The sequence below is a fragment of the Falco biarmicus genome, chromosome 2, assembly GCF_023638135.1.
Source record: "Falco biarmicus isolate bFalBia1 chromosome 2, bFalBia1.pri, whole genome shotgun sequence".
NCBI classification, from domain to species: Eukaryota; Metazoa; Chordata; class Aves; order Falconiformes; family Falconidae; genus Falco; species Falco biarmicus.
The window spans coordinates 29,988,680-30,002,920 of record NC_079289.1 but is presented as its reverse complement, the minus strand read 5'-3'; the positions used below and the strand labels follow the sequence as shown (position 1 = coordinate 30,002,920).

At 37.4% G+C, this 14,241-nt stretch overlaps 1 protein-coding gene across 3 annotated transcripts in view; it reads left to right on the top strand.

Moving 5' to 3' along the window:
• Positions 1–11,035, top strand: part of RNASEH2B (ribonuclease H2 subunit B) — a 39,374-nt gene extending 28,339 nt beyond the window's left edge. For all 3 annotated transcript variants that reach the window (XM_056327949.1, XM_056327948.1, XM_056327947.1), the window contains 4 exons: positions 2,579–2,657; positions 3,586–3,628; positions 8,308–8,385; positions 10,337–11,035. In XM_056327949.1, coding sequence (XP_056183924.1) covers positions 2,579–2,657; positions 3,586–3,628; positions 8,308–8,385; positions 10,337–10,444 — 308 coding nt within the window. In that variant the 3' untranslated portion in view covers positions 10,445–11,035. The remainder of the gene's footprint in view (positions 1–2,578; positions 2,658–3,585; positions 3,629–8,307; positions 8,386–10,336) is intronic.
• The last annotated feature ends 3,206 nt before the right edge of the window (positions 11,036–14,241 follow it).

The following is a 14,241-nucleotide window of genomic DNA, read 5'->3' as shown; positions in this document are numbered from 1 at the left end:
AGTCACAAAGTAAAAGCTCCTGGTCCAAACATTACTTTATGTGACAGATGTATAGAATGTACATGTTTCTGCTGATTAAAGACAAAAAAATTAATAATATGTTTATTAAATTGCCCAGAAATGTACAATCCTGGTACCAAAAAATCTGGAGTAATCATGTTTGCTTCTAGTCGCCTTTTCCCTGGGGAGGACAATGTCCTGAATGTTACTGGGAATTAAGTTCTGTAGTTGTATGAAGTTGTGTAGAGAAACCTGAAAATGTTCTTGGAATAAATTCCTGGAATGTTAATGAAAATTAAGGAAAGTTTAGAACAATATGAACAAAAGAAAATTGTTTCTTATTACAAAGACATGCAGAAGTCTGCATGCTGTTGAAAAATAAGGAGAAACAAAGCAACTTGCTGACAAAGTGGAAAATGAGTTACCGAGTAATGATATCAAAGGAAACAACATAAATGAGATTTAAGAGGCGACTAGACAGTTTTATAGAACAGAGATTGTAATATATGTTTTTTAAAAAGAGGAAAAGCTGCAAAACTTGTAAGCGACTTTAACTTTACAGTAGCTTTTCATCCTTTTCCCAACCCCCATTTTTTTAAAGAAAGGGAAAATTGTCCTGACAGCAACCATCTTGATTATGCTTAAATACTTTATCTCTGAAATTTATAATTAAATAACTCATCTGCAGTGTTTTTTCCACCTTCCTTCTTACTTATAGTAACAAGGATATAACAGTCTTTTTAAAAGCCTTTTTTAGATTTAAAAGAGCAGCATTGTAATAGGGAATACTTAGAACAAAAAGTAAGTAAGTTTTGGAGGCATTCCCACTGTGTGTAGCAAGGTGAATGACAAGGAGTCAAATGGACCTTACTCAACACTTATTTTTAATAAGACTAATTTTCTTGTCTGATCCTTTCACTGCCATGACAGTGCAATTTATTTCTGTAGATAATTGCTTTCATAGGGGTATTATGAAATTTCAGTACTTTATAAATAGATGGGTCTTTGTAGTTAGCATCTACAGATGTTGTAGGGCAAAAATCTGGGAGGATATAATGAGTGCAAATAGGGAAGGAAGGGAAACCTGAATATTTCATTCAGAAGACAAAGGGAGATGCGCAAGTATTCCTGATGTTCAATAGGAGGTTAATATTAAAGCAAGGGTAGAGTGAGAACAGAGGTTCCCTAGAAGGCAAACAGTGGTATTTTTAAATTGGTAAAGGAAGTCGGTAAAGATTACTTCAAGGCAGAAATGCAAAGAGAATGGATTTTATATTTAGTACAGAATAATAGCAGTTGACAAATAATAGCAATTGGACTCCCCATTCAGTGTCATAATGCAAAGAGTGAAGTGATGGGAATATTTTTTTAAGCAATAAATTGGACATATTAAGTGCTGAGGTGAAATGGTCTTGGACTGAAATTATTTTTATTCTCTCCTGATCCTAAAGAGGGCTTAAGGAGTGACAAATCCTTGATGAATCTAGGCAGTGGAGGAGGAAGAAGTGCAGATAGGAGATACTAAGAATTTGATGTCAGTATAGTTGAATTGCATATGCTGGTGTCAGTTTAATGCTTTCTGCTTCAATGCCAGTTTGCACTGGACGTTTTAGATTTTAAAAAAAAAAAAAAGGAAACTGTCTCTGGCACAGAAGAAATAGTACTTTACCACCCTGAGGCTAGTTTATCATGTGTTGCTGAACTCTTTAAGTGTGTAGGCATATGAACAGATAGAGCTGGCCTGTTGTAGATGGAATTCAGATCCGAGATTTTAGCTTAATGTCTGTCTGGCAAATACTTCCTCTGCATGGTCATAGTTACTCCCTAGCAGCTCTGACAACAGCGGATTTAAAAGATCCAGCCTGTGATCAGTAAGCACTTGTATAGAACGTGACCGGAAAAGATCTGGTTTAGGACTTTGTGTTATAAAAGGGTCACTTTTTTCCCCCAGTCTCTCAGAAAAAAACATCTATAGCAGAAGTGCCCTATACTGAAAACAGCTTCTAGTAGTTCATATTTCCGCAGATAATTACCTCGTCTTGCCAGTGATGTTTAGATAGGCCTTGGCATTTTCTGTAAAGTACTGAAATTAAGTACAAGACTTTGAAATAGACTCATTGTCTTATCTAACTGTTTTCAGTTGAAGCCAGAAAATGTACTTTAGTACTGAAGCACTTGCCAAATAATTGTAGGATCCAGATGCTTTAAAATTAATGATTGCGTGTTCTGTTGAGTCAGCTTTTTATTTTTGCAGGTTTTTAAAATTTAATTTCTTTGGAAAAATACATGATATCTAGTATTCTCAAAAAGCGAACAGCTTTTGTAAAGTACATACAGCAGATATTAATAACATGTGCTGACAAAGTGAGTGTAGTAAGTCTTTACTTTTTAAATAAACCTACAAGTGTCATATAACATAAACACAAAGAACCATCAGAGTGTATCCAATTAGAAGTCTCTTACTATTAATTCAACCTTATGATTTATAGTAGTGGATGCAACATGGCTAAGGCAATGTGTCTATATAATGTGAATGTTCTTTTTGTTCTCCTTCCCACTCCCTGCCCTGTTCCTGAAGACTATGTACGGTATGCCCATGGGTTAATATCAGAATATATTCCTGAAGATCTGAGTAAGGAGTTGTTAAAATACTTAGGGTAAGTATTGTTGCAGCTAGCTGCTAGTTTTATATGGCATGCATTAATGTCCTTTTGGTCATTTCTATTGAATACTGAGATTTGTTTATCGAGGTTGCAGTGCATGACACAATGAGATTATGTTTGCCACATTTTACATTTTTTCAAATGTACATAATGTCTTTCTGTTGTTCCTGTGATGTTAAGGACCATGCGCTGGAGGAGAGATGTAAGTCTGATAGGTCTTTTATCACAGTTGCATCATGAAACCCTGAGTAATGTGTCCCATTTTAAAGCAAAGTGGGGAAGGAAATCCAGAGTTAAAGCAATTTGTCTAGAATTGTCAAGCCTGAGCAGCAGAGCCAGGAGTAGGACCCTCATCCCCAGTCCTCTTACCCTGCTCACTCAATGCTGATGGGGTTTGACTTCACATATCTAACCTGCATTAGTTTATATTTAAATCTGGAAGGTGAACCAGCTCCTCACCCTGGTGTTCCCTGCCAGCAACAGACTTTGCCTGGAGCGTCACTGGGACCCTGTACCGGCCCCTCCATTCAGTTCTGTTCAAAGGGTTCTGTTATGATGGCCTACAGAAGTATGTGCAATTTGCAGCTTGAAGGCTCACAGCTTAACAATTTCATTTGAAGAGTGATGTAACATGCTTTCTAAAATCATCTTACTAATAGCCAAGATTTTCAAAAATAAGGTGGAGTTCTCCTGTTTTGGTTGCCAGATCTAAGAACTTAAAAAGAGCCCGTGTTTCTGTATGGTGCCTGGCTTTGTTTTAGTTATCTAAGTCAAAAATAGGGAGTCCATGAGCTGCTTTTTTCGCAAATGCATGCCATGTGTGAGCAACTGATAACCAAAGCAGCCTTTGTGAGGAAGGAATTATAAACTTTAGGTTGTGCAATCCAGCTGACTTTGTAACTTAAAATCTTTTGTTCTACAGGCTCCCAGAACTTAAAAGCCCAGCATCAGAGCCACCATTGAAGGTAGGGAGGACATTAAGATACTGACAGATACTTTGTGTTGTAAGCTAATTTCTCTGGATTATTACTAAAACTAGACTAGGCCAAGCACTGAGTACAATACAGTTAGTTGGCCTTCTGAAAAGCAGTCTGAAATAACACAAGAAATTTACCTGGTACTTCATATTTTTAAATAAGGAATATTTCAGTTGGTTTTCCTGTTTAAAAAGGGGGAGGGAGGGAAAGAAAGAGATATATTTTATGTTTCTGGTCAGCAGTCTTCTCATAGTGTTTTGCTTACTTAAGTTTTACTGAGGTTGATGGGACAATATGACCTCATAGGTTTTCTTTGATATGTAATTTATGAGGACCCTGAAAGGGACCTCCTGGGTCATGGAATCCCAGACAACCATGTTGGTTAATCTCTCGTACACTGACCATTCTTCACTCTAAGTCTCATTAGGATTTTTTATTTCCATTACCTCTCTTGGAAGACTGTTCTATGGCCTCATTCCTCTGATGCTCAGAAACCTTTCTGTAAATTCCACCTTGAATTTATTCATGGCCAGTTTATTCCCGTGTGCTTTTGTGCTAACATTATCATTGGGTTTTTTAATTGAAATGGCTCTTTTCCCTACATTTCCCTAACGTTAATTCTCTTGATGTGTAAAGGGAAAACATAGATCCTTTCTGTTTTCGTTTTGTGAAGCCAAACTTGGTTGTGTAACATGGATTCTCTGTTCCCTCGTCATTGCAGGAACATTTCTTTACACCTATTCCAAGGTGAATTCAGTTGTTTCAAAGCAGGTGACCAGAATCATATATAATTATTCATGATAAAACCTTTACTGGTACAATATGATGGCATTCTTCCCTTCATGTCTTAACTGGAATTACGTTATCTCATTACATCTTAGAATCCCATTTACCTCTATTATTGTGCGATGTACCAGATAGCTCACAGTCATGCTGTGAACAGTTAAGACACACAGTTGGGGTTTTTTCCTCCACTGCGATTTTTAGTTGATCAGCATTCAGATTTACAAGAAATTCATGCAGTTAACTGCTGTGTACGTGACCTTGTACTTCTGTACATTTCATCCGTTTTTAGTGTTTCCAGTCTTGAAGGTTCTCTGGCTTTTCCATCACAGTGTTAAAAGCTCCTTAGGTATTTATAATGCTACTCAGTGGTGTACATTCAGCAAATGTTAGCATGCTGTTATCTTTAATGAACAATTAATGAACATTTTGAATAGATACTGTGCATGGCACTCCAAGTAATAATCTCCATCTGATCCATCCCTTTCTGCATTATTTGCCTTTGTTTCCCTTTTACTCAGTTTCTTACCTATGTTAAAATTGTTAAGCAGTCTTTGTTCTCTATAATTTCAGTTGCTTAAGTGGCACCATGTCAAGTTCTCTGGCAATTCTTCACATTTTCTGTCACCAGAAAATGTGCTAACTTTGAGAAAAAAAGCTAAGTTGGTAGGCATTACCGATGTTCAGTTGTTGTTTACTCTTCCTTCTTTCACTTTTTCTCCCCCCTCCATTTTGCTGAGGCCTACTACTGTTTCCTCCTCCTTACATAAATAGGGGTGTTTGGCTATTCCACAGCAGTATCGTCCCTACCTGATAGAACAGTTGCCAGGTTTTGCCTCTGGACTTGTGATTTCTGAGGCAGTCTCTCAACAGTGTCAGCATATTGAATTTTACTTAGGTCTTGAATAGACTGCTTTCTAGTCTGTTTTCTGCCTCTGTATTTAACCTCTTCATCTTTATTGAAAACAATTTACTGAGGCAGAGGATTTATTCCGTGTTGGGGCTACACATACGTTAGCTTTAATATCTAGCCAATCCTTACAGTATAGCAGCTTCATTTTTTCTTTTTGATTCCCTTTTTGCTTCTGTGGCTAAACAACCTTCCACTATTTGTTTTAATTTCCTCTCCAAGGTCTAACTCAGCTTGATGTTTTGGCAGTTCTCACTATATCCCAGTATTACCTGACCCCTAAAACAAATCTTTTTTCTTTTTTTTTGGCAGCCGCCTTTTCCCCATTCATTGTAGAATTTTGTTTACTCCTAGCATCCTTTTTTTTTTTTTTAATTTGGGGGGGATGTGTGTGCATCTGTGTGAGCAAGGGGGAGCATTCATATAGTTTAGTCTTAGAAGCTCTTAACTTTCAAGATTTTTCACCTGGTTTGTAATAAGATACACAATCTCTTCTTCCATCTTTTTTCTTTTACATTCCAAGTGTCCTCCCCACACATCAAGTCCTTTGGCTTTGGCTTAGAGATGTAAGACATATGGTTTGCAAAGTTTGCCCCTTTAAAGTCAAGAACCCCATTTTTGGTTATTCTTCTCATTTAATTTAAAGTGAGACACCCCATGTCTACTGAAATTAGGTCACTTACTACACTGACCTTTCCTGCCATGTCCCTGCTACTTATGGAAACAAAGTCTAAAATAACCTCATTTCTGGCTGGTTCAGTGACTGTTCTGTTAAGCAGTATGTCAGTTAGCACATGCAGGAATAATTGGGCCCTACTGTTATTAATAGCATTTGTTCTCCAATGCATATCCATGGATATAAGTTATTTCCATGTGGTTGGACAGTTGTTCTGGCTGCACAGTTACTTGGCCCTTTGATTCTGTTAAGAACCTTTGATTCAGTTAAGAATTATCTTTATGCATTGTAAGAAATATTAAACACAGATCAGGAGCCAACTGATATTCATTAGACATATAAGCATATTACAACAACTATATTAAACTACATGTGATGTACATTACATTTATATACGAATAGCTTTTATACCATTGGGATAGTTCTGAGAATCTATTTTTAAAAATAGTTTTATTTCAGCAGTTTGGTTACAGAGGAAATGAGGCTTAGAACTGTTCAGTTGTTGGGCAGTGAAATCTTGCTGAGGATCTGATTAATTTCCAGAGCACTGACCAGGGTGTGTATGATGCTTCTGCATTTAAGTCTTTGCAACTTCAGAGGTTAAAACACTCCTTTATTTCACAGTCTCACAGGAGCAAGACAACCTTCTACACTGGAACCTATAGTCTCCTTCAATCAAAGCATTTTTATTCACATGCATTGACATTTCTCTTCATAAGGGCAAGATGTATTGACAGACAATAGTATAGGATTATTGCAAATAAAGAAAGGGTCTAACCTATTTCCTATTATTGAGAAGTAATTGCATGTTTAGAAATTATGTTTGAATAAATTCTGAAAGTAGGAGAGGTTTAGAAACTTCAGTGGTTAACAGAAAAGCCACAACAAATTCTCTGTCCTGTAGTACAAGATTAAACTGGGTACAGTCTGGACTCTGTGATTTAACAATTAAATCAAAATTGCTTGTTCTGTGTCTTAATTGTAAGCCGCTTGTCAGCGTTAGGGACTCTGGCCATAGGCAGATGATCAGAGACATCTACAAAGAATACGCAGACTGCTACAACTAAACAGCAAATGTTTTGCTGAATAGCAAACATTTTGTTGTAAGTTTTAAAAACTTGTTTATAAGATTCCAAAAAGAGGAGAATAGTAATTATTCATTAGATTGTAATTTGGAAATGTAATCACAGCCTCCTAAAGAGGCTGGTCCAGATCCCATTGAAATCAAAAGAAAAGGCTGCTGTTGGATCTGGTTCTAAGAGCTGAGAAATCTAAGCTGCAGACCTGGCTTCTGTGCCAAAGAGAGAGAGGGGGAGGGGGGGAGCGAGAGAGATCACAAGCACCATAAACAAAATGAATAAAACAGGATCTTAAAATGTGTGGTACCATCCAAGTTGCTTGCAAAATCACTCTCTTTGGCACAAAAACTAGGAAGGCCGCAGTTTAGATTTCACAGGATATTAAGGACAGGGTAGTAATATCAGATATATAATAATAATAAAAATACAGTGTTGTAAAAACCTATATACTTTTTTTCCCTTTTGGAAACATACCAGGAAGTTTTCACCTTTAAACTAAACACATGCTCACAGTTTATGGAAAGAAATATTCATTCTTACGGCCTGATCATGTGAAGTGCCGAGAACCGTTCACTTCCATTATTTGTGAAGTTAGAAGGCACCCAGCACGTGCAGCATCAAACTTCTTTAATATACTGTTGGATTCAAGTGATGAAGCAGTTAGCAGAACTATGTCAGTGTTTCACTGTTGCCAAACTGTAGAAACTAATTGCTTCTAAAGGTTGTGCACAAACAGATAATGGACTAGACAGTGATCCACTTGTGTTGGCAGACAGCTATAAAATAACACTGAAGTTGCTGCACAGTTCCACAAGACCATGGGGACTAGAGCCTGGGTTCCCTAGCTGTTAGGCACTAGCTTCCAACAACTGTTCCATAAAGGTTCTCTAAATAGAGTGACACCAAAGTCACAGTCATGGAAGTTAAAAATGGAATTCAAGTGATTTCTAGAAGTCGTTCTTCAGAAGGCTAGGAAGGAGAAAATGCTTCCCATGACACTGAGTGATCTCTTCTGAAAACTGTAGAGATGGTATATATTCACGTAAGTAGATGACAATTACAAAGAGGAATCTTCCACTGTTACTGCAGATTCTTCAGTTGATTGCTAGTCCTATTTTGGTGCTATGGTTCCATTATAAAGCCAAAGTTTTTAACTTCCATGTGTGTACATCATAAAAGTGGTTGACAGAGCAGCTTCCTCTCACTCTTAACATTTCAGAAAAGGAAATTATCAGATGTCCCTGTGGAAGCAGAAGAAGACTATACTAAGTTTAACAGCAATCTGAAAAACAAAAAGGTAAGCAAGCCTTGCATTCATGCATGTTTTGCTGAAGCATAGGTTAATATCCAACATCAGCACAAGAGTGCCTATTTTTCTCTCCAAAACACATCAGAAAAACAAATACAAAACAGAAGATACCCATAGTTATAACTCATTGAACTTCTTATTGAGGTTTAATTTGACTTTGATAGTCTTACTATCCCTTTTTGAACTCTTCTATACTGTTACTGGTCAGCTGTTTTATCAGTGAACATTCCAGTGAACCTCACAGACTTTGACATTTGTTAAGGTGCTCAGCTAATGTTTGCAAAGTTCTTTGAGATCTTTAGATGAGAAATCCTATGGCTTAATAATAGCAACTGTTACATTTCAGTTATTTGAAAAAGACACAAAGATGGCAGCATTCACTTGAATTCCAAGGGATGCTAAAACAGGTTTTATTTTTACCTAGAAATACTGCTTGTGCACTTACTTATGTCAACTTAATGAAGTTAAATCAACACAGAGCTTGCTGATTGCCAGCTCCAACGCAAGTTTGGAGGCCAATTCAAATCTGAGTCCAGTGATGCCTGCCACTGTACTATTCCTAGGAGAGCAACAGAGATGTGAAAAGAAATAGATTCTGTCTTTGTGTGCCAAGGTTGTGAGGCTTGCACTGGCTTATTTCTCTGAACATTGAAACAAAATGAATCCTTCTCCAATCCATCGGGAGCCAAAAAGGCCCTCTGTGCTGGTTTTGTGACCTTCAGGCTAATGCTGACTACTCTTTATACCTTTGCAAAGAGAAGCAGCTGGTGACAGATGCATTCCTTCCTCCCCACAAAACCCCAGAATTTTTGTACTCAGGGCACGTGCTGTTTTTGAAGTAAGAAGAGGATTGCCCCCTAAGTGAAGGTGCTAAATAGTTTAAAATATGCATGTTTCCCCCCTGCTTCCCCCATTATGTAACTATAGCTTTTGAACTGAGCATAAAGATAGAAAAAAACTGAGGAGAGATAATTCATTTTAACATTAAATATGATTTACTTCTGAAATAATGAAGCACGTTGATGAGAGAATCTGGGAAAGAAAAGATAGCTCTTGGACTCTGTGCAGTATACTACTCTTTTTTAAATACTTTGGCAGTGTTTTTGTTTGTGTAGTAACACAGACGATTATACTGTTGTTGCGTATCTCCGTCCTATCCATAACCTTCTAGCTGATCCCAAGTATTGCAATTGTGAAGTCCTGCAGACTGAGGAGTATCATAAAGGAAAGGTCAATGCAAAGTTTTCTTAATAGGGAAAACAGCTAGAGGTTTAAAACATAACATTTTAAAATGTAAGAAAGAAAAGAGGTCAGCTCTATAAAATGTGGCTCATAAAATGTGTTTTAGGTGTAAAAGTCTGGGAAGTTGTCCCAGTGGCCTCAAAGTGCTTTGCAAATGTTAGTTACCTTCTTCATTCTTAGTTCTTCCATCTCTCTTTCTTTCATTTCACTGTGTGTAGAATCCTTGATAATAAATCAGTGTGAATTATTCATCATCTGTAATGCAAGGCTGTAATTCAGCCTGCTGACAGCATAATCATGAGATTGAGTCAGAGGGTACAGTATGCATCTGTTATATTGCATGCATTATTCCTCTTAATGTACACTTAGGGATTATCCCAAAGTAAATGTTTGAGTTGGGATACCTCATGCTGCAAAAAGGAAAGTTGTTTCACCTCGTTGTCCTTGTAATTGATTCTCTGTCTTTGTCTGAGGTTAAGTAATTCATGACAAGTATTTTTCTGTTTGAATAATCTCAAATTTGTTTTGTAAGGTTTTTCTCCTACAATTTAAAGGCTGCATAACATTATCTTTACTGCTGTACACAAAAAAAGCAATTCAGCTTCTTGCTTGACTTCTGTATTTAGGAGTTTGTAGCTTATACTCCCCTCTTATGCAGATGCTGCTTAACTTTTTCTGTTTATCATTTCACTAACAGGCAAACAGCAAGATGTCTGCAGCACAGAAGGCTCTGGCCAAAGTTGATAAGAGTGGAATGAAATCTATTTCTGCTTTCTTCAGCTCCAAACCCAAAGCATCAAAATAAAGACTTGTTCTTGAAATAGTTGGGTTTATGTTAAGCTAAAGATGTCTCCTGGATTTTTTTGTTAGTATACTATATGCCGAGCGTGCTGTGTACATGATGTAGTGTGATGAAGAGATCTGTGAGCGAGTGTGGCACAGAGCTGTTAGGCTGCAGTGGGGCGAGGCAGTACCATGTGTATATTCCAGCCTGGGTGGGGAAGACAGCTTAGCTGCGTTAGCATGGTTCTGTTAGCTGAGAAGCGAGGTTTAGCATGGTGCTGTGCTGTACTGCTGCTTGTTCTAGAGCAAGCTCAGTCAAGGCCACCACAGTTTTCTGCATTGCACTCCATTCTGGGCTGGAAATGTGACCTCCTTTGAGATCTTAAGAGGAGATTTTTTTCATTTGTACAGAGCATTATTTTTTGAGACTTTCTGGAGATTTTTACACAGTATAACACCAGAGTAGAATGGCATCAGTAGATTTTTATGTTGACCCAAATCTAAATGCTGATATGTTTCTATATTGGGATTTGACTTGTTTTGAATATGCTAGGAACAAGTTGCAATAAATGCCAATGTGCATGTAATTCAATAAAGTGCTTTCTGTTAGAAATTTGTGCTTGTTGTATTTGCTGTATGCTTCAAGAGTTGGGATAGGCTTCAGGACATTTCTTTAAGGGAGTTTTGGTATTTTTCTGTGTATAATTCTTAATCCCTGAAGAATTACAGTGTCACTTTGGGCTTACCTGATAAATCTCTTAACACATAGCAATGTTGGGATATTTTTATGTTCAGTTCCAAGGTCAATAGGTCCTTACAGAAATAATTAGGGAAAGATTTATTTAAAGGCAAAACTGGGGGTTTTAATGAAGTCTGTTTGGAGCTGGATTCAAAAGCTTAAGTATGAGTGCCTTAGTTAAGGTTTAGTTTTATCGAGTTTTGTGTAAAGTAGGACTGTTACTAAAAACACACTACTTGCTCTTGCGTGTGTTCTTACCTCGTTAGAGAGTATTCCTATATATTCAGAGGGATAGCTGTCTGCTACATTGCAATGTCCTTGATTCACGAATTGAAAAAGAGATGAGGTCACTGGATTGTATAGGTCTAGCCAGTTCTGTGCAGCACTCATAGTTTCATCTGTCAGTTGTTGCACTGAGTCGTTACTGTGGATCAACTGCAGTGTGTGTTTTACAGAGGCACTCTTAAAATTGTCATTCTTTGCTACTTCAGCTCAGTAGAGAATCTGCCTGTGTCCCTTGATAGTAAGGAGTTTCAGAGAAACTAGGATTTTCTTCATTTTTAGTAACTGTGCTTGCTGCTATTTACAACCCCTGGATTACAGTGGTGTCTGCTAGGTTAAAAAGCTCTGTGGCATTCTTTTCCAAACAGAAAAGAATGAGAAGCCTTGCTGTGTGTTGTGTGCAGTTTTGCAATTATGGTTTGTATGCCTTTTAAACCAGTGTTTTTCTCAAACTTTCAGACATTGTAAAGGGGGAAGTCAGTATGGTTGGAATTCCAGATAGAGGGAAATATTTGAAAATCTGTGGAATTGCTATCTCTGATTACAGAGAGATTTATTTAACAAATGCAAATGGCTTCCCAATACCATACAGTAGATGTTCCCAGTCTTAAATATGTTTGTCTGAAAGGGATTATCTAGACCCAGAATTAAGTTCCTTAGAAAAAAATACTTTTCAGGTGTTCTGAGGAATCACTACTGTAAGTCTTCCTTATCTCTGAAAATGCGCTGGTAATATTAGTGTTTGACTGTAGGTTGGGAAGTGTGTGATTCAGATGCAGAGACTTTATTGATTTTTCAGTTAGAATAATTCTCCCAAGTCATTTGGTGCTTTAATAAAATTTGAGTCATGAGTGTCAACTTTCTGAAATGATATAAGAGGGCGGGGAGCAATAGTGGACACACAAAACCCAGGGATTTCTACATGGAGCTGTAGAGCAATTCATCTTATACCACACTGCCTTGTTCTGCTCTCTTTAGCAGAATTTCATCAGCCCTATTGGTGAAGTTTTCTTTTCTGACATTAACCATGAGGCAAGTTTAAAAGTTAAAAAAAGGCACATTGTACGTGACAATTTCTATGTGCACAACCTTTAGAATTGCCATCTTGCCTTTTTCCTACCTTACTTGTGTGGGCTGTAAGTGAAGACCAGCCCTGTTGCAGCATGTATTGGTTTATCCGTTGGGTCTTCACTGTAATTGAAATAACTAGTGTTTAGTGAGCCCAGAATGAGCAGTTGTGGTGATGAACTTGGAAGGTTTAGATTTTGAAAAACATTTCAAAAAAATGCAGTTTATTTTACAGTTGAAGAAGCACCCCAAGTTCTTATCAGTAGGAGAAGGGATGACAGCTTTGGAAAACCACCACTCAAAAGTGCAGGATAATGTTATGAAAAAAAAAAAAAAAAAAAAGAACAGACACATGCCATTGTGTTAATGGAGATGTTTTGTGCTGTAACCAACATCTTAGGGAGTGTTTTGGTAAATGAGAGGAATGGAATTGTGTATCTATTAATGGAAAGCTAATTCCAAGCACTAGAAGATTTTGAGAAAACAGACAAGCATGAGATGGATGCTTAAGTGGAAAACCAAGAATGGGGGAGTTATGTTAGGAACAGGAACTGTGAGTAGGACAGATGTATGGTAGAAGCTCTTCTGGATATTTAAATCTGCTAGTTTTAGGGGTTTGGTTTTAATAGTTCCAACGTTTTGTGAAGCAAATTTTCAAAATGTGTTTTCATTGACTGAACAGTTCAAGAACCTTACTTCTGAGAAAAAGTCTGGTTTCTCTGGTCAGAATTTAGGACAGGAGGAGGACAATTCTGATAGAGGTGGGAGGCCTTTGTGCTGACTTCTGTTCCGAGGTGGCAATTTTTATTTTTCCTTTCTCTCCACATGATTTTCACATCTGCCGCTGCACTCAAGGACATAAGTTTAGAGTTTTTCCTCTGTGCATAGATGTGTTGTGCTTTAGTGTGTCACATCTCGACTTCAGCTGTCAGCTATGCCATTAAGTTACAACAATAGTAATTTTATTAGTGACTGTGCTTTTGGTTGAGCAAGAATTTGTGCACGACAAAAAAAAGTAAGCCATTTCCAAAAGCCATTAGTGCTTTCACGTGAAAACAAAAAACTCTTTTCCCTTTAGGAAAGAATGAAATACATTTAGTAACTTTGAAACTTCCTCAGTGTGTAGCTGTAAGAAGTTATGAAGAGCATATAGAGCCAAATACATAAAACAATATTTCCTACCACAACGAGGATTTAAATATAGTTACTCTGCCTGGCCAGCAGTAGCAGTAGGTCATTATGAAGCACTGCTTTGCTATTTCTTCCTTGGTTAGCTTAGTATGAAACAATATGCCAACACCATTACAGAAATGCAGTCTTACTTTATTTCTTTTTCTGGATTAACATGCCATTTCTACCTGTTCGTGTAAGTATCTGATGAGTTGTGATGCTTTTATAGTTGTTGTTTTGGGATTAAGCAGCTGTTGTGTTTCCACTTTTTTTAGACGTCACACTGCAAATGGATTGACATCAGTGGGCCTGGAAAACTTCATATGGAAATACCAGCAGTGACTTAGGGATATGCAGGGGTTGAAATTGCACGTCATTTTCAGTCTTAAGTAATAAACTAGTTCTATTTGTAGAAGCGACAATTGGTGATTTCAATATTTTCAGTGGAAAAGGTGGCATAGTTGGCAGAATTTTATTCAGGTCTGAAATCTGGAAGAGTTCGGTGATGCTTGTTTTCAGGTGTTTAGTTGCATTTGACTTTATTGTTTTTTAGAGGGAAA